This window comes from Lipomyces doorenjongii (assembly GCF_038497915.1).
Source record: "Lipomyces doorenjongii strain NRRL Y-27504 unplaced genomic scaffold V1508scaffold_151, whole genome shotgun sequence".
In the NCBI taxonomy this organism is placed as follows: domain Eukaryota; kingdom Fungi; phylum Ascomycota; class Lipomycetes; order Lipomycetales; family Lipomycetaceae; genus Lipomyces; species Lipomyces doorenjongii.
In genome coordinates this window covers 1-19,166 of record NW_027118218.1, presented here as the reverse complement: position 1 = coordinate 19,166, position 19,166 = coordinate 1, and the positions used below count along the sequence as shown (strand labels likewise).

General features: G+C 45.2%; 7 protein-coding genes across 7 annotated transcripts; 3 read left to right on the top strand and 4 right to left on the bottom strand.

The window, feature by feature from the left end:
• Nucleotides 1-872: 872 nt before the first annotated feature.
• V1508DRAFT_400940 (chondroitin AC/alginate lyase) lies at nt 873-2,381 on the bottom strand (the record flags this gene model as incomplete). The annotated part of the gene is made up of 6 exons (XM_066938381.1): nt 873-1,131; nt 1,208-1,477; nt 1,533-1,604; nt 1,684-1,953; nt 2,044-2,268; nt 2,326-2,381. The coding sequence occupies 6 exons, from the start codon at nt 2,379-2,381 to the stop codon at nt 873-875; spliced, it is 1,152 nt and encodes a 383-aa protein (XP_066792281.1).
• Nucleotides 2,382-3,214: 833 nt separating this feature from the next.
• On the bottom strand, nt 3,215-4,185 carry V1508DRAFT_435851 (uncharacterized protein; the record flags this gene model as incomplete). The annotated part of the gene is made up of 4 exons (XM_066942080.1): nt 3,215-3,296; nt 3,387-3,504; nt 3,555-4,157; nt 4,182-4,185. The coding sequence occupies 4 exons, from the start codon at nt 4,183-4,185 to the stop codon at nt 3,215-3,217; spliced, it is 807 nt and encodes a 268-aa protein (XP_066792280.1).
• A 1,443-nt stretch (nt 4,186-5,628) lies between these two features.
• Nucleotides 5,629-7,283, bottom strand: V1508DRAFT_393696 (glycoside hydrolase superfamily; the record flags this gene model as incomplete). The annotated part of the gene is made up of 1 exon (XM_066937976.1): nt 5,629-7,283. The coding sequence occupies exon 1, from the start codon at nt 7,162-7,164 to the stop codon at nt 5,629-5,631; it is 1,536 nt and encodes a 511-aa protein (XP_066792279.1). The 5' UTR covers nt 7,165-7,283.
• Nucleotides 7,284-8,254: 971 nt separating this feature from the next.
• Nucleotides 8,255-8,852, top strand: V1508DRAFT_465003 (uncharacterized protein; the record flags this gene model as incomplete). Its single annotated transcript, XM_066942914.1, has 1 exon — nt 8,255-8,852. The coding sequence occupies exon 1, from the start codon at nt 8,487-8,489 to the stop codon at nt 8,850-8,852; it is 366 nt and encodes a 121-aa protein (XP_066792278.1). The 5' UTR covers nt 8,255-8,486.
• Nucleotides 8,853-10,598: 1,746 nt separating this feature from the next.
• Nucleotides 10,599-12,105, top strand: V1508DRAFT_465002 (general substrate transporter; the record flags this gene model as incomplete). Its single annotated transcript, XM_066942913.1, has 1 exon — nt 10,599-12,105. One exon carries the CDS (start codon nt 10,599-10,601, stop codon nt 12,075-12,077), a length of 1,479 nt encoding a protein of 492 aa, XP_066792277.1. The 3' UTR covers nt 12,078-12,105.
• A 455-nt stretch (nt 12,106-12,560) lies between these two features.
• Nucleotides 12,561-15,914, top strand: V1508DRAFT_445376 (glycosyl hydrolases family 2, TIM barrel domain-containing protein; the record flags this gene model as incomplete). The annotated part of the gene is made up of 4 exons (XM_066942413.1): nt 12,561-12,576; nt 12,712-13,245; nt 13,296-14,679; nt 14,730-15,914. 4 exons carry the CDS (start codon nt 12,561-12,563, stop codon nt 15,874-15,876), a joined length of 3,081 nt encoding a protein of 1,026 aa, XP_066792276.1. The 3' UTR covers nt 15,877-15,914.
• Nucleotides 15,915-17,709: 1,795 nt separating this feature from the next.
• V1508DRAFT_400935 (uncharacterized protein) lies at nt 17,710-17,907 on the bottom strand (the record flags this gene model as incomplete). The annotated part of the gene is made up of 1 exon (XM_066938380.1): nt 17,710-17,907. One exon carries the CDS (start codon nt 17,905-17,907, stop codon nt 17,710-17,712), a length of 198 nt encoding a protein of 65 aa, XP_066792275.1.
• Between the last annotated feature and the right edge of the window lie 1,259 nt (nt 17,908-19,166).

Genomic DNA, 19,166 nt, shown 5'->3' with positions numbered 1-19,166 from the left:
ATGGATATTACGGATATGGATATGGATAAGCCAAAATATCTGGATACGGATATGGATATGGATATAGATATTTTACCTGGATATGGATACGGATACGGATATGGAAAAATTGGCCTGGATATTATCCATGCCGATCCCTAAAGATGATTTCTGTGCTGTATGAAAATCTCCAGAAAAAAGTCGGTCCTTCTCTCCGGTTTCGGGGTCTGGAGAGCTACGTCCGATGTCTCGCACATATCCTGAATCTGATCATCAAAGAGATCCTATCTGCTTTGAAATCCGGGACTGCAGCTGAAGCGTTTTCTGCATGTGACATGTTGAGCGGTCAAAATCCCCGGTACCCGGAAAATCTAGGAGTCCTTTCGAAACTTCGCATTCTCGCCGTCTGGATTGATCGCAGCCCTCAGAGAAGACAAAAGTGGAAAGAAGTTTGCCGTGCGGCTCATTACTATACAAATTCGCGCCTCGCGCCTTGGTTCAGCCCCCTGAACTTCACTTTACATATGTAGGGGTCAGGCATTGCTGCTAACCTTGATAGGGTTAGGGTCAGGATCAAGGTTAGGGGTCGGTGTCCCTGAGTCAGGGGTACACTAAACTCTAATGAAGGATAGTCGATGTGGCTCTAATCACACGACTATCACCTTGAACCCGCACTCACTAAGTGAGATCCAGCCCGTCGGCTCACCATCACTAGTGTCAAAGTATCATGTCGTAGAGAACATCAGGAGTGACTACCGTTTGCCTTGTGCAAACCAAAGAGCTTACACATTTACTATCTTACTATTAGGGTACAATTATCTTTTCAACATCCCAAGGATGATTACTCGGAAGCCCTGACCCTTAACCACAACATTAATCCTAATCGTCCTCCTTCAGTTGCTCGAAGTGGCAGTAATATTTCCTCTCAACCTCCTAAATCGCAGAGTCCCGTAGACCTCCGAATCTCCAATATTATTCTTCGAGTCCTGTGTCTCGAGAGGCACGCTCTCCAGGATCTCCCTTGTGAATGGCATAGATTTACCCTGCAGCTGAGCAAAATGTCCGTACGCAATCTCATACATCGGCCTGAATTGGCCGCGAGAGATGTTCGATATCTGCGCCCAGGGCCCGCCAACGAGATTCGCACCGCATCTGTATTCACATCGGTCATTAGTAACTTTTTCTCGTTGAGGAGTAAATGGTGATAATCTCAACGCCTTTCGCTTACCTATAAAAGCCGGGGTCATAGGGTACATCATTGCCCAGATTGTACTTGGCAGTGTATTCGTATCCCACCAGAAGCCTATCTTCAAGGAGATCCCAGTACTGCGCATCGCCCTGATTGGAGGCTGTCTGGCAGAGTTCTGCCATGTTTCCAAGACCGAGCTGCGTGTGACCCTGGTCACGTCCGGATTCGCTGCTTTGCCCAAATGAGTTAATGGTGCCATTCAAATTAGCACAAGCGAAATTCCTGTACAGGCTGAGACCTTCGTTGTACCTGCGAATGTTAGCACATAAATAACATTATTGATTAAGTGTAAGTAGCGGCGCACATAGTCTCATTGTCTAGAAAGACACCGAATTGCACCAGGGCTTTTTCGCCTGCCGATCCCCAATTTGCCAAGCTACGGAAAAATTGTTAGTTAGGTTAAGTTAGTTGTCTGTGAGTAGATGTAAGGGTATACATCCATGCTGATCACGTACAATGGGTATTTTTGGGTTGGAGATGGAGTCGTCTGAGACGCGGGTGGGTAGAAGATATCCAGGATCATCTTTTTAAAGACAGCAATCTCTGACTGATTCCAAGCATGATAATATTCTCTGATGATCTCGGCTGCGTTGACGAATTGTGGGCCGTAGAGTCCTGCGGTAAGTTGCGCGTCGGTACCATTGAGCAACTGGAGCGTGTTCGCCCAGCTAGAAAGAATTTCGGCAGATTTCGCAGCATGCGCTGAATCACCGGTTATGTAAAACCTATCCACAGTTCGTCAGCTGCCGATTCCCATACCGACAAAGACAAAAGATCGCAAAGGATGGATCTTAAGTGGTTCACTGATTCCTCACATGAGTGCATTTAACATGGCTGCCACACCATCAGAACTGAGCTGCGTCTTGCCAGGACTACCGCCAGTGCCGTTCCGGGTCACAAATGTCAGTGGTCCTTTCATGATATATGACGATGATGCAAGAGGGTCTTGAGACATGTTTAGAAATGCCGGATACCAAGGATCTCGCTTTTTTGCAACGCCATCCTTCATTCGATTAAGGTCATCTTCGGTGTGGAGGATGCTATAACAAATGTCAAAAATTTCTAGTCAATACTTCTGCAGGTCAAATGCGCAATACCCCGGATGGATGAACTTTCGACCACAGACACCGCGTTTCGTAACTGAATCACTCATTTCAACAGGGGTGGAAGTCGATCCTCCGATAAGCAAGAAGAGAAATATTTCAAAAAGAATTAGTGATGGCAGCATCTTAGTTCAGTAGACTCTCTATGTCCGACACCGTTTCAGGAGGACACTTAATGGGAGCCTTCAGAATCTCACGGTCATATTGGCTTTTAAAGCTAGAGTTTCATCAGAACGCCCCGCAAACATTGGAGGTCGCAGAGCGGGGGTGCGGTAAATCAGCGGAGACAGGTTACACTTGCGGGGTGAGGTTGAACTCTCGGAGGATGTCCGCGAGCTCCTCGGTTGCCTTCGACACATCGACACCCTATAGTGAATGACGCGAGGGATCAACTGCTGAGATTGAAGTGACTTTTCTTGAGCCTTTCAACTCCACTCTACAGAGTATCTGGGTTTTTTACCCTAGCCATGCAAAGTGAGTCACTCCCCGCACAGTTGAGTTGGTGCATGCGAGGCCCGAGGCCTCGCTTCTCTCACACATAAGGTGGCTGTGCGAGCTTCGAGGGAGCCCCAGCCCTAAACCTTGAAATCAAGTAATCCTACAAAGCAAATAGCAATGGGTGACTGCGCCGATCTACATTTTGTCGCACATCTGACCTACAGTCAAAGATGAGTAGGAATTACTTAAAGAGCGATCTATATTTGTGTACGCTTTCTCGGATTAAGAATATCAGAATTGTTACTCTACCGTAACATGAAATGTTCGCAGGAAGCAAGAATGTTCTTTATTAAAATTTAACTACTTTGATTTTGCGATCCGGGACGGCCTTGATAACTTCCTTACGTAATGGGCGCGAGCTCGTCATATACTCTCTTGACTCATGTTAAATCCCAGTCACCGCTAAAGTCGAGGTAGAAACATGCTCATGCAGGAAATCCTCAATCGCCTTCTCAAAGACATTCGTCCTGTCAACTGGCCAGTCACGTTCTCTGAGATGAGACGTTAGCTATTGAGCCAAAGGTGGTATACACCTTGCTAGGCTGACAACTACGTACCAACCAAAACGACGGACTACCGTAGTAATAGGAGTATCAGTCTTCACCTTCTGCGCTTTGGGTGTGGCAGTAGAAGAACCGGGATCGATCTCTACTGGACCATTCACATCACCGGCGACTACGAAGGTCTCAGTACAAATCGGTTCTGCCTCAGGGGGGCTCACGTACAGAATGAATCCCATGAGTGAAGGAAAAAGTTCCACCGGTAAAATATAGTATGTTTGTTTCGAGCGCGATCCCTCATTCGATTATAGTCATACTCTACGAAAAGTCGTGCACTTGGAGTAACGAAATAAAGGATTTTTTCAGGGCTGTAGGCGGATAGGCGGATAGGCGGATTTGGCGGATAGGATATCCGCCGCGGATACGTATCCGCGATCCTTTGGATTGGCGGATGCCGATGGCAGATACAAATCCGCCATCCCTCACATCGGCGGATATCTGTTACTGAAGATGGTCTCTCAGACCATTCTTCTTTTGGGAGGAACAGCTTATTGACATGCGTAATTGTGTAGCAATCTCGTAAGAGATTGCTCATGTGTCTTACGACAACCCTTAATGCAGTAACGTGAGCATGACTGTAACACATCAAGTTTCTCGTTGGGTACGGGCTATTATCCTTAGTAACGATAATACCTTTGATCGTACCTAAGTGAGGTGTGCATAAGCTATATTTAGCTTTGGTGGCTGAGCTCATAAGACCAGTTCCGCACTTCGCACTCTTATCAACTCTCATGACGTGTTCTCCTCTTTTAGTATTCCTGCATATGCCTTATCATAAACTTTATAGCTTACACATTTTAGCTGGCTATTCTAAAGTTATAGTTGCAGTTTCAACACTCCCCCACAACTATATACTGCTAGTCACCATAAATGTGTTCCTTATGCAAGGTTTATGAATTCATGCTACTCTGAATTCATATGCAACACATTCAACGCTATCCAATACAGTGGTAATAAAAATACATGCAACACATTCGTATATCCTTAATTAGAATGGCGAACAAATTGATAGTATAGCAATTATGTCAAGGTCTCCACCTGACTCAGGAGGGAAATATCTCCTGCAATCGCAGAAACCAAGCGCCACACTCCTCGTTGACAATCCCACGCAGTTCTGTTGTCAATGACATACCGGGCACATATTGCTCTTCGTCCAGATAATATTTGACTGCCACCTTAGCGTCCTTGCCTTGTCTTGTCATATCCAGAACTATAGCGCGGCTGTTATTGTCGTTGAACTAGTTCTGACGTCAGCTGTCTCCACTGGATAAGGGTAGCTATCATCATTGTCAGTTTGCAAAATGACAGCTTTTAGTATTTGGTTTTGTTAACGTAATCGAGGTAGATTTTGATAATGTATGCTGTCCCTTGAGAAGTGGTTGTATGGTTTTGTTAGCGATGGGGGTCTCCCTACTGTAGTTATTCCTAGAGGGCATTGCCAGGAGTAAAGCTAGCAATATTGTTTGTGAGACTCCGTAAGCCACATCCTGAACTGTGTGCCACTTGCCATCGCGCATAAGTATGGAAGACCCCCGCAGATTCCTCCGCAAACTGCAGATCCCCTAGCCCTTAGGATGACGAATGCACGGGGTCAGCCCCACCACAGTACGGAGGACTTCGTTCCCACGAATCGATGGGCCGGAGCTGCGCACCGGAATATTCACCCGCAGTTGTCCGAATGGTGGATTGTCCAAATCTGCTAATATAATGTGCAATCTGCACAAAGGGTTATCAGGAGGAATCGGAGTAGCAGTGCAGAGGATCAGGAAAATCACTGTCAAAGTAACAGTTCAAGGTATCCAACTTAGAGTCAGTGTATTGATTCAACTGAAGCCTGGCCTCCCATATTGCCGGATAGGAGCCAAAACAGTACAGTTGACCGTTACCAAGTAAGTCCTTATTCCTTGTTACTTGACACTGCACAGTCCAAGCGGAGTTGCAACCTTATCTCAGCCCTCCGCAAAATATTCTGCAGGCTCCAAGCCCTTAGACGGGACCACTGCTTGTGACCGTTACGGTATTAAGGCTTGGATAATTTATAATTATAATCTATTTTGTTGCCACCACTCCACAGGCAATCACTTCCTCGGCCCTTTGATTATGAAGTATATAATTTATTCGCAAAGGTGGGATATTGTGAAGAGCTAAAAAGTCATGCCGTCACATGACTTAGTTTGTTAAGAGCTACAAGCAACGGATATAGACAAATAAAACGCAATATTCCAGAAGTTACTAGCTGTTAATCGTTCTCCACGCTGAATTGCAGCATGCTAAACGAATGTTTTGGGAAACTATATCCCTTATCTCTGACATCTTCAAAAGTAGTCTCACTTTCTTTCGGAACAACCGCAAAAGCCTCTTCAAACGTGTTTGCCTTTGTCACGTCTTCATCATAAATAGTCCACACCTTCACAGTGGAAATACTGAATTTGCCATTGAATGCAAAACTTGTGGTGATATCGTCTTCAAGGGATCGATTGACCACAGCAATCGTCAATTTGCTACCATTTATTGTAGCACTGACATCTAGCATGACAATGTGGGGATCAACTGCCTGGAGCCAATGCTGAGTACCTTCAAATCCTTCGGTCTCTCCTTTATACAAAGGAGTAGTTACATGGAGGTTCAGGCTCCTACCCCGCATGTGCTCTGAGAATAGAACAAATGGATAATATGTGGTTTGGAGCACCATTCCAGTAGGCTTAGTCAAGATTGGTGAAATCACGTTCACTATCTGAGCAATATTTGCCATGAATAAATGCTCAGCCTGCCGAACAAACACATTGAGCCAGCTACCCACAGCAAGAGCGTCACTTAAGTCGTACTTCTGCTCCGCACCTAGATCACCCTGAGCATGCGGCGGATTCCACACATTCCATTCATCGAAACAAATCTTGGCCTTGGAATTAGGTGCATCTTCCGTTATCTTGGCCAGATCTATCAACTTGGCGAGAATTTCAATTCCTATCTCCGCCGCTGCTGGAGCAGTGACATTTTTGTAATAATCGTCGCTCGAGCTGTACAAATGGATCGAATAATGATGAACCTCCTTGATTAACTTTGGTGTAACCTCGATATCCCATTTGTCAAAGCCGGTATAGTTACATCCCACAAGGACAATGCTGGGGTCCAAACGCTTCAATGCTTTTGCCCAGTTAATCGCTCGTTTTGCGTAGTCGCCAGCGTTAAGATGTTCCACCTGATCTTCACCCCATATCTCGTTTCCCAGGCCCCAGTACTTGACGTTATATGGCTTTAGCCGTCCATTCTGACGACGCAGTTTAGCATAATAACTATCACCATCCAAATTGCAATATTCAACCCATGCTAGCGCCTCTTCCAAAGTGCCAGTACCCATGTTGAAGCACAGATAAGGCTCACATCCCATCTCTTCGCACCATTCCATAAACTCATCAGTACCAAAGAGATTCGTTTCATCGTTTTTCCAAGCCAAGTCGGGCCTTGTCGGACGCTTTTCTTTGGGTCCAACTCCATCTAGCCAGTGATACTGTGCGCAAAAGTTGCCTCCCGGATAACGAACCAATGGCATTTTCATGTTCTTCAAAGCCTCCATCACATCAGTACGATGGCCTTTTTCGTTTATGAGGCCATGTTTGTTATCATAATCAACAATTCCTCCATAGATACATCTTCCCATATGTTCCGCGAATCCACTGTAGATGAAGTCATTAATGTCGCCATTCACTCGCTCGACGTCCACCTTAATCACTGCAGAAGAGTTGCTTTTGGCTTCCGCTACTGTCTGCGCAGGCATTGTTGTAAATCTCAATAATCTTTCTAGGATTGAACTTGTCCGTCAAAGTCTGTGGTACTAGTACCATTCAGGGAGGTTAATATATTGCGCTATCTAACCCTATTCCGCCGTATTCTTAGCGGAAACGTGGGGAAATCAGGAGACCGCTCCCGCCCGGTTATATTGGGATAGTCCAACAAAAACAAAGTCCCAGTACTTGGCGATAAGTTTTTTTGTCCGAATTGCGCCTGTGAGCCAACGGCAATGCTACCCTGAAACCCCCGTTTACGATCCCCAAGTGACTTCCATTTTGCCGACATCGTCAGAGTCGTCCGGATAAAGAAAAGCTAGCAACAGAGAGAGACATCAATAGACTTATAGACGGTGCGTTCGACGTTCCCAGGTTTACCGTTGGATATAGAGCTCATCAGCTTATTCTACGATACCTATGGCTGCCACCCATTCTAAATCAGAGTACCCTCAATTATCCTATTCCTCGACTACATTTTCTCCGGGCTCATTTTGGTCATCTATGTCGAAATGTGTAGAACACTCTAGCCTACGATCGTAGATTGTAGAATATTCTAGCACTATGTAAGTATGACGCAATTGGGTATTGGGGGGAATGCCTAGAAAGTTCCAGAAGGAAATGACTCAATTGTATTTAGAGGTCATAGGAACCTTCAGTCATGTATATGCTTGTTTGTTATTGTGTGCTTCAATATAGTCAATCTTACAACAATCTAGACGAAGTGCTGCCAGAAAAAAAAAATTATCGCCCAACTCAATAAGTTAAAATCGACCGGCCGTTATGATGCGTTCAAGCTCCAGTCGCAGCAGATTTACAGAGATACAGCGCCTTTATTTTGGGACTCTGATGTCGCGAAATGGATAGAACTAGCGTGCTATTTCTTGTCTGAAGAATGGAATACAGAGATTGACGAGGCAGTTACGTGTTTGATTGAAATGATTAGATCTGCTCAGCAACCAGATGGATACATAAATGTGTATTTCACAGTAGTTTAGGGTTCAGGGTTTCCTCTCATTTAAGTCGTCTGACCGCACAAGTTATAATATCGTTCAGGAGACTGATTGACCATGGGATGGAAATATGAAATTCACTGCGCATACGCCAGTCAGTATTTCACTTCGGATTCCAATGTGGGCCCACGATAATTGGAAATTGAAAGCTCACGGATTTGAGATTTCAAAGTTATCGTTTGCCCTCCAGGATATTTCATTAGCACGAAACTATCTCAAGTTGCCCCCAGGCCTGGATATCATCGCATAAAGAGTTTGAACTCGATATTCCTTTGGTCCCTCGATTGTTGGCTCCACATCCTATGACGAGACAAAATGTAGTGGCGGTTGCACGTGGCCCAATAGTGTACTGTCTAGAAGATGTGGACAACCCCTGGGTAACTGACCATTTTCGAACTCTTGGACTTTCAGAATCGGCAACTTTTACACCAATTGTTGCTGAAAATGGAACGGTATTTTTGAAGGCTGAAAAGGCAGGTGTTATTCTCACTCCTGAGTTCGCTAAATACGATGTGGCGAACGCGACGTGGAATTTAAACGTGGAAACCAATGGAGAAAAAGAGAGACGAGAGCAGAGAACACTTGTGGATTTGGTATTCATTCCGTACTATTATAGAGCAAATAGGGGTGGAAGCGGACAAATGCGAGTGCCACTGATTAGAGTTTGACTTTTCTATATCGTTCAAATAAATCTTCAAATATTTTCTGCTCTGTTTGGGTTATTTTGCTGTAATTTAGTGTGCCAGTAGTTCACTCTGGCATAGGCTGACTTAGAGGGGACTGCCGTCTGTGACGGGGCGCAAGCCCGTGCGTTTGTCGTAAGCCTAAGGGCTAGGGGATCTGCAGCCGCAGAATGATGCTGCCGACTTCGGATTGCGTACCTAACCCTTATCAACGAGAACTAAATTAGATCGAAACATAAGAGTTCCTGTTGACATATTTTGCCCGGAACGACTGGGTGGCAAAGCATATTATGGATTAAATTCGTACATGTTGAAACTGAACCTTTAATAGGTTAAACCCTGAAACCCTGAACCCTGCGCTTGCGCTTCCGGTCCGACTTCCGTGTAACTCGCCTGGCTAACCGCCCATGATCACGCCAAGTCAGAGGTATATAAATGGGACTTCAGAAAGTTAGACTGGCGGGGTGGGCCCGCAAATGGCGCGGGTGCGGAGGTGCTGCCGACTTCGGATTGGGAGATATCGCAACCCTAACCATTAAACTGTCGCTTTTAGCTGTTCTATGTCACAATTCCACTAGGTAGACTCAACGAGAACTTAGATAGAGACATAGAGTTCCTTTTGACACATTCTGCCATAGGACGACTGTATTATGGATTAAATTCCTACATATTGAAGTTGAACCTAATAGGTTAGTCTCCGTGACCTCATTTCCCTTGATCTAGAATAGCCGATTAACCGTACAGTGTGCCATGTTACATCCAAAGTCGAGGAATAAGACATATAGCACTGAACGGCACGAGCGACATGGCCTGTATCGGCAAATATATCAATATATTTTATTCAACATTGTTGCTGTTAGTCAATGGTTTATTATTGGTTACAACCAATTCTTCGTGTTGCCCATGGAATAGCCTTACCGAACAAGTTTACAGTTACTTGCTTATGACGGAGCAGCAGCTCTATTCTGCGAATTCTGTCATAGCGGCTAACAAACCGTAAAGGTGAGAATTAACACTGGTGATGAAAACTCGCGTTCCTGGGATGATTAGTTAATTGAGGAAAGGGCCATCGTAGTTCCTCCTTGGAAAGGTTCCGTACCCAGACTTGATTTTCAGCCTAAATTAACCAATTTAGTCATGTGGTGCACCACCAAGACATGGATGACAGGAACAAAAGTGCGGGGTACTCAAACCTTAAATGTAACCGCTCAAAAACTTGAGATTTTCATTTTCATCAGTCCACTTCGTCAATGCAAAGTAGAATTATCAAAATTTCCCGCGGTCTTCTCCTAGGTATTAAGTGCATGAAATTAGATTGATGGAAGTATATGGAAACAGTCTTGAACTCGGGCTCTGTTAAACCATATACTTAATATCTGAGTCGGAATAGTGATTGTAATTTATGGATGAATGACACACTCGTAGTATCGTAGGGACGCTACTGTGTTCACCTTACATTTGACTTACATTGCCAATCACAAGGGTATGGGCGAGGCGAATATCGCTTGCGCTTGTTGAGTCACGCTAAGTTCAAGCGCCGAAAGAGTCTATTCTTTGTATCTCTTCTACATCCGCACTGCTTCTAACTAAGTGGCGCATCCCTTTATTTAACGAGACTATCACCTATATAGTCACGCTATGCATTTAAAGGTGAACCCTCTTCATATGCTCAGTAACTCTGAATTCGTGATTGAAGTTCGAAATCTTGCAAGAACGTTAAAATAAATAATAATGCAGAAGTATCTGTGGATGAACTACCTTATCGCCTGCAGTGGCTGTTTGAACATGATTTATAACGGGTATGATGGTAGCTTGTATTCGTCATTCCAAGTGATGGACTCTTGGTTGTCTCACTTCAACCATCCCTCTGCCTATTGGATTGGTATGATTAATACAATTCCCGGAATTGTCGGAATCGTCTACTCATTTTTTGCTGCCCCCCTGGTCAACGACTGGCTCGGACGAAAACGATCCATTTTTGTGGCTGCTGTCTTTAATGTGATTGCAGCCGTTATCATGGCAATTTCACCAAATTTGGCTTGCTTCATTATTGCCAGGGTTTTGATCACTATTTCCGTTTCGCAGGGTAGTAACTCGGGACCACTTCTCGTTTCCGAGTTGGCACATCCGAAGATCCGAGGGCAACTTATCAGTTTTTGGCAGATGTTTTGGAGTTTTGGTGCTTTAGAAGCCGCAGGTATATGCCTTGGTACTTCGTATTATCCCAATCTTGGAACCTGGCAGTGGAGAATCCCATCCTTACTTCAAGTTTTTACACCTGCCATGATCTGTGCTTGTATGACCCTCTGTCCGGAATCTCCTAGATGGCTGGCCGCAAATAATCGAATTGACGAGGCTCGAAAGGCTCTGAAACAGGTGCGTTCGGAGGAAGAAGTCGAAACTGAACTAAGGGAGATCGAAGCAGCTGTTCTCTATGAAAGAGAAGTTACCAAAGGTCGATATAAGCAATGGTTCGTCAACAAATCATATCTTAGGCGGCTTGCTGTCGCTTTTTTTCTCTACCTTGGTCAACAACTCGGTGGGATGGGAGTTTTGACCCAGTATTCAGGAATTATTTACAACGAAGTCTTCAAAAATTCTTCCACTGATATTTTGCTCAACTTTTTGAATTGGACACTTGCTGTTTTATACGTCTTACCTGCTACCTTTTATGTTGATAAGGTTGGACGAAAGCCTTTGCTGCTTATAGGTGCAGTTGGCCAAGCGTTGGCGATGTTTTTGGTTGCAACTGTAGTAACACAGACGCCAAAAGAGGCCAATGGTGATTACAAGTATTCTATCGGAATTGCGAGTGTACTTTTTGTATTTCTTTACAACCTTTTTTATCAGTTTTCATGGGGTTGTTCCACGTGGGTAATCGCAACGGAAATTTTCCCATTGAATGTTCGAGCACAAGGTTTGGCCATTAGCGGAAATGTTGAAGGAGCCGTGATAACTTGTCTTGGCTTGGCTTTTCCGACGTTTCTTGACAAGTGTGGTTTTTTCGCGTTCTACTTTTTTATGGCCGTTAATATTTGCAACTTCATTTGGGTATTCATTTTCCTCCCTGAGACGAAAAATCTTACTCTTGAAGAAATGGATCATTTGTTTGGAGGCGAGGATCATGGTATTGTTGGTCAGATGTTGCTCGACCAAAAGGGAGCTGACAATCTCGAGCACGTTGAAAATGTCCAAGAGACCAAAGAGTGAACGGTCCATTTGTGGAAAGGTAGCCAATGGTTGAATCGGAAAGGTGTCCAATGAATGTTGAAATTGTGAGCATGTTATAGTTGCAGTTTCAACATAACGGAGACCAACCCATTGAAGGTTCAACTTCAATATGTAGGAATTTAATCCATAATATGCTTTGCCACCCAGTCGTCCTATGGCAGAATAGGTCAACAGGAATCTATGTCTCTATCTAATTTAATTCTCGTTGAGTCTTCCTAGTGGGTTTCTGACATAGAACCGTTAAAAAGGGACAGTTAATGGTTAATGGTTAGGGTTGCGATACCTCCCAATCCGAAGTTGGCGCACCTCCGCACCCGCGCTATTTGCGGGCCCACCCCCGCCAGTCTAACTTTCTGAAGTCCCATTTCTATAGCTCTGACTCAACGCGATCATGCGCGGTTAGCCAGGCGAGTTATACGGAAGTCGGGCCGGAAGCGCAAGCGCAGAAAGCGTGCAGCTGTAATGGTATCACCATCAGGTGAGCGACTGCTGGTTTACTCGAGCTCCCAGCAAAATGAGTCCGTATATATAGAACTCCAACTCGCATAAACCTTTGTCCCGTCTTTGCAAAAATTTCTTCTTACTTCAGGCAAAATTGTCATGTTTTTGTCAGATATCGAGAATCCCTCGATCACGCATCGTGATAGATTGCCAACACGCGCCTACAATATCCCTGACACAAGTTTCCTGCTTAACGGCATCTGGAAGTTCTACTACGCACCATCGCCAACAATTGCACCAGCTCCCGAGGATATCGTCGACAGCAAATGGAAGGATATAACAGTCCCTGGACATTGGCAATTACAGGGCTATGGTCGGCCTCAGTATACAAACATCGTCTACCCCTTTCCCGTCGATCCACCCTACATTCCATCCGATAACCCAACCGGTGTGTACGAACGTAAATTCACCGTGCCCGATTCTTGGCCGAAGGGATCACAAATCCGGATCCGATTTGACGGAGTTGATAGCGCGTATCATGTGCTTTTGAACGGTATCGATATTGGTTTCAGTAAGGGCTCCAGAAACTCTTCCGAGTTTGACATCACCAATACGGTCAATCTTGGGGAGAACGTCTTACGAGTCTACGTCTACCAGTGGTCCGATGGCTCGTACATCGAAGATCAAGATCAGTGGTGGTTGTCCGGTAAGTTCCATTGGTTCTCCGTCTTGCGGGTCATCTGCTAATCGACTTAGGCATTTTCCGCGACGTCACCGTCCTCGCGTTTAACCTCGCTGGCCACATCGACGATTTCTTTGTTACCACCGAGGTCTCAGGCGACTCTGCAACAATACATCTCTCCATCACCACTGCACGGCTGGCATCGAAGGCATTGCTTAGTGTTAAGATCGAAAACCAGGATACAGTTTACGGCACACAAATCGAGGTGGATCGGTCCGAGACTATATCTAAGCTCTCAATTCAAATACCCAATGCCTTGCTCTGGACAGCTGAAACTCCAAACTTGTATAGCCTTACGGTCGACCTTGCTGACGGCAACAATAAACTTATCCACAAGATTAGCCAGGACATCGGTGTCCGGGAAGTCAAGATAATTAACGGGAATATCACCATCAACGGCAAGCCAATTCAGTTTCGTGGTGTGAATCGACACGATCACCATCCTCTATTCGGCCGTGCTGTACCTCTCGACTTCATTAAAAGAGACCTCTTGCTTATGAAGTCTCATAATATCAATGCTGTAAGATGCTCCCACTATCCTAATGATCCACGCTTCTATTCTATGTGTGATCAGATTGGTCTGTGGGTCATTAATGAGGCTGATTTGGAATGCCACGGCTTTTATGATGTCATAGCTCGACCTGAAGAGATTCTCCAGGGCATGGACTATGACCAGCGGAAGGAGTTCGTGTTTAGACGTGCTGCTGATTTCACATCGAACAACCCCGAGTGGGAGACCGCATATCTAGACCGGGCTCGCCAAATGGTCTTGAGGGACCGCAATCATCCATCTATTATCGTGTGGTCGCTCGGCAATGAATCTTTCTACGGATGCAACCATGCGTCTATGTATCGCCTCGTGAAAGAGCTGGATTCCACTCGTCTGGTCCATTACGAAGGTGACATCCAGGCTGAGACCGCGGATATGTTTAGCATGATGTATCCTTCCATCCAAGACATTAAGAGCTTTGCGGCTAGACATGGTGATAAATTTATGAAGCCGCTTATACTTTGCGAGTACGCTCATGCGATGGGCAACGGCCCTGGTTCATTGAAGGAATATCTTGAGGTCTTCCGCGAGCTTCGAATATTGCAGGGAGGCTTTGTCTGGGAATGGGCAAATCACGGTCTTAAAAAGATTAACGTAAGTGACGGAAAAGAGTTTTACGGCTACGGCGGGGATTTCGAAGAGTACCCACACGATGGTACTTTTGTCATGGACGGCCTCTGTTTCTCCGATCATTCTCCCACCCCTGGGTTGATTGAGCTTAAGAAAGCATACGAACCGGTTCTTCTTAACTTGAAGGCCAACAATCTTCTGATCTCAAATGCCTATGACTTTGTTGGGCTCGAGCACCTTGATGCTACCTGGCATGTGACTAGGTACTCAGATGATATGTAAGTTTCGCGATTTCGTGGTCATCAAGTTGATAGCTGATTGCACATAGTAAATCAAAGGGTGAAATTATCGCGTCTGGATCGCTTGATATTCCTGTAGTCGACCCCGGTGAAACAGTCTCGGTGCCGGTAGGGACGTTCAAGACTGATGTGAAAGTTGGAGAAGTCTGGTTGACTGTTAGGTTCTTATTGAAAAATGCTACGAATTGGGCCAATGATGGATTTGAGATTGCATGGGAACAATTCAAGATTGCCCAATTTCCTTCGAAGTCGGTTATTGTCGCTCAACCATTTGTTTCGACCGCGTCAATTGACGATACAGCTGGCGTTCTACGAGTCGGCGGTCCCTTGTTTAAGTTCTCATTCGACAAGCGTACTGCGCGGATTTCTTCTTGGTTTGTTGATGGCAGCAACGTTCTCACGCCACAAAGCAATCTTCTTACTTTCTGGCGAGCGCCGATCGACAATGATAATCCAGTGGATAAGTCATATTGGCAAAAATTTGGCGTCGACCACCTCTTGAACAGCGTCCGCAGCGTGGAAGTCAATCGTAAGGGTGGTATACTCACCGTTGCGACCATTATCGATATCGCACCGCCAGGCCTTGGATGGAAATTCATCGCGGAAGTGACGTACAGCCTTGTCGCACTGGACAAATTGAAAATCCGGGCTAAGCTGGTGCCGCAAGCGCATGCACGAAATATGATTCCCAGGGATATTCCGCGCCTAGGCTGGGAGTTTTCGCTTGCGAAAGACATCGCAGCCGACGGCGACGGTATCGCCACCTGGTTTGGGAAGGGTCCAGATGAGTCGTATCCAGATAAATGCAGTGCTGCGCGAGTTGGAGTTTTTGAGAAGGCGATTAGAGACTTAGATACTGTTTACGAAGTTCCTCAGGAGAATGGTAACCATATGGGCACACGGTGGGCGTATATTCGTTCCACTGCAAGTCGCGGTCTTGCCGTCCGTGCGAGCGAGAACTTCGGGTTTAAAGTCTCAAACAAAATCGCTGGGCTTGACGCCGCGAAGCATCCTTGCGATGTTGTGTCGAGTAAGGACTGGATCCTGAGAATGGATTATGCACAGCATGGTGTCGGGTCGCAAGCGTGCGGACCGGGCGTTTTGGATCCGTATCGATTAAAGATGAGTGACGTAGGATACCAATTTGAAGTTGAATTGATGGCTGTTAAGGTTTGAGACTTAAAAAAAGTGACGTGAACTGAGTACGTGGTAGCATATAGTATATAGCTAAAGAAATTAGAAAGCTAAAACATAAGGGAAAATATCAAAAATGACCGCCAAACTTCAAGGTTCAGGGTTCACGCAAAAATAGCCATTTTTCTGTACTTCCGTACCCACGAAATTACGTTTGCGCTAAACCTTATATAAAATTTCGCCCAATAATAAGTTTGCATTATACTCCATCGATAAAAATTAAAAAGTTAAATATGACCCGTCAACAGCAACACGACCAACTATTGTAACAAAACAACCCTCACAATCCTAGTTCACCAATAGGTTCCACGTCATAGCGCTATGACGCGTCCGCTGTCCAGAATCCGCAGGTCAAATAATCTATGGCGTATAATCCGACGTTTCACGCTCGGTCAAAGCATATCGATACTCGGTGTCACTTTGTGACGGAACGCATTGCATGCAAGAAGTTTCCTTAGTTTATAAGCCCACTGAGGAAAGGGTTGCCGATATGTTCACCAAAGGACTTCCAAGTTCCAAGAGTCCGCTTTCATGATCTCAGACGTGCACTATAGGTGACTCAGTGAGTTGTTTTCACTGGCAGTGCAGCCTGAGGGGGAGTGTGATAGATCGGAGTTTCTCCGAGGTAGTCAGACTCCACTACCAGCTTGGTGGGTTCCCGCCTCCGAAGTTTTCTCCATGTGATTTCTTCGTAGTGGAGATGCCCCACTTTGAGGGTAGTTGGACTTTGCGCGGTCCTCGAGTTAGGTTTGTGGAGACCCGGCCAGTCCCCACTTCCGTTTCCTGATATAATTTTCCCCACTTTGCGAGGTCATGAGCTCTGATCTCGCGTTTGCTGTAGTCTGAGATAGTCGAATGAAGCAAGTTCATTCGACGGTTTCGTGGGCGAGTGGCTGAGTGGTTTTGCCACGCCGGTTAGAGGTGTTGCTGGCGTATATATAGCCGTGAATAGTCGTGAGACTGGTCGTTATTGAGATCAGAGTTTCCGCTTCCCTTCTATAGCTCGCTCCTTTGCTCACCGTCCATATCTGATATCTCCACTCATACCCATTTCTCACAGAATATCAGCGTAATTTGCGCCAAATTATGCAAAGTGCTTTACAAATGATTGATAAGGTGGAAGAATTTGCAATACTCACTGGCCATTCAGCGACATATGTGATAGCAGTCCTCCGAAAGATGCATTTTCGACTAAAATAGAAGAGAATAAGTCCCACCGGTAAACTCTACTAAGCTTTTATAGGTGGTCTCAAGGTGGCAATGGGCTCGCGGTATACTCGCACAGGATGTGGTAAATGCTTGATCCGTGACATTTCCCGCTTCAAATTTCTGGAAATGCAGGTGTTGTTGTCTTGGATATTTTTAGCTACGTTTGCCAAAAAATATCATAAAGCTGTAGAAAAATGTATACTTCATGTTCATATTCGAAAAATGTAAATACTGTTCTGATATAACCGCGACGGAGAACCGCTCATATTCGAACTCGTTGAGCTACAACAAATTTGCCACTTATACTCTCTAAACCAAGTCTGGCATATCCTCTGTCACCACCGACTGTATGCGATGAGTCTTCATATTTGCTGAGGCTATTGCTCCACAGCAGACAGTGCACGAAAGACGCGTCTTGTACAGCCTAGCAACCACGCCTTTCACGCTGCCGCGACGATGCTACTTGCGGCTACGATTTCTCGAAAGTAAGTCCAGTCGAGTACTTACAGTAGTCCCAAAGAGCAATAGTTGAGAAGGTTCCAATAATTTTCTTTTATAAATTACACTTCTTTTTGCCTTGCCAGAAACGCGCTTGTCAGGATCACTTCACCCTGATGCACTAGATGATACTCGCATGCGGCCCTCCTTAACATTTCTAGCCAACGCTCCTAGTCTGTCAATAGGGCCAGGGTCTCTCAAAAATCGCCACAGTGGTTTCTCGTACTCAAACACCTCATCCATTTCTTCTAAAGTTCGCTGCTTCGTTTCGGGCACGTGTAGTAAGACCACGACAAAAGCAGCCATATTGAATGAGCCAAACAGGAAAAATATTCGCCAGCGTATAATTCGAAGCAGTGATGGGACGCGCAAGCCGAGTAGTTAATTAATGTCCAGGGTTTCAGGGTTTGATGAGGCGCAAGAATCTGCCTGATAAGTTCATTGAATACGACGTTGATACATGATGGAATTCCACTTTCAGAATGTTAACTGATGCTTTGCAGGTAAGCTGCTAGTTCTAAACGTTATCTGATAGTTAGAACGTTAACACTTCAAAGTCAAGATACCAGTTGTTTGAGAAGTTCATCCACTAAAAGACAGATTTTGCTCCGTTCTCAAGTAGAGATCACCTTGTTCGTCTCACAGAAAAGGCCGCAGGTCAGTCTTTCGGTCCCCGTATACTACGAACTCCATGATTTATTGCACGATGCAGCTGAGAGCATGGTGGACTTTGCAGATCTCGATGCGGATGTTGCGGATGCTGCCAAAGAGGGCATCAATAAGTACAAGAAGTACTATACTGCTATGGATGTCTCGGATACATATTATACTGCGCTGATCCTGGATCCTCGTGTGAAAGGAGATCTTCAAATATGAATTAGATGATGAGGAAGCGGGGTGGAATATTGGACCGTCACCTATTATTGTCGAGGCCCACTCCTAGCAGAGCACAGTCATAAAAGCGGGTGGCCGGATGTTACGACGACTACAGCCTCAAGTCAAGCCTAAATTATTTGACATTGATCGGTATTTTGACAGCGCCAGGATTGATGCCAATGAATTGGCTATTTGATTGGTGGAGGACCCATAGAAAGGATTACCCTCGAATGGCTGCTGCTGCTAGAGATTACTTAGCGAATCCACTCCTCAAGTCTCAGTTGAGTAATTACTCAACGCGGCGAGAGACATATTTGGAGTATGGAGATTCTCCATGAAGGCTGAAACTATGAGGATTCTAATGCTACTAGATGATGTATATAGCCAGTAGTTAAGTGGCCGAACTATCGTACACGGAGTTGGCATACATATATGTGATAGTAAAATCATCGCAGGATGGCATCAGTTAGTATCAACAACGGACAAATATATTATTGAGGAGAGAAGAACCTTATATAAATGGGGGTCTGCCCCTGAACACAATAACGCATCAAAAGAACCAAAATAAACTTCTACAAAAATAACCACTAAGCGTCTCCATAATATCCACGTGTACGTAACCCCCCCCCCCCCAAGGTTGATTTGTAAAATCGAACCTGCTTTCATGCGTCGATATCCGATTGCGACTC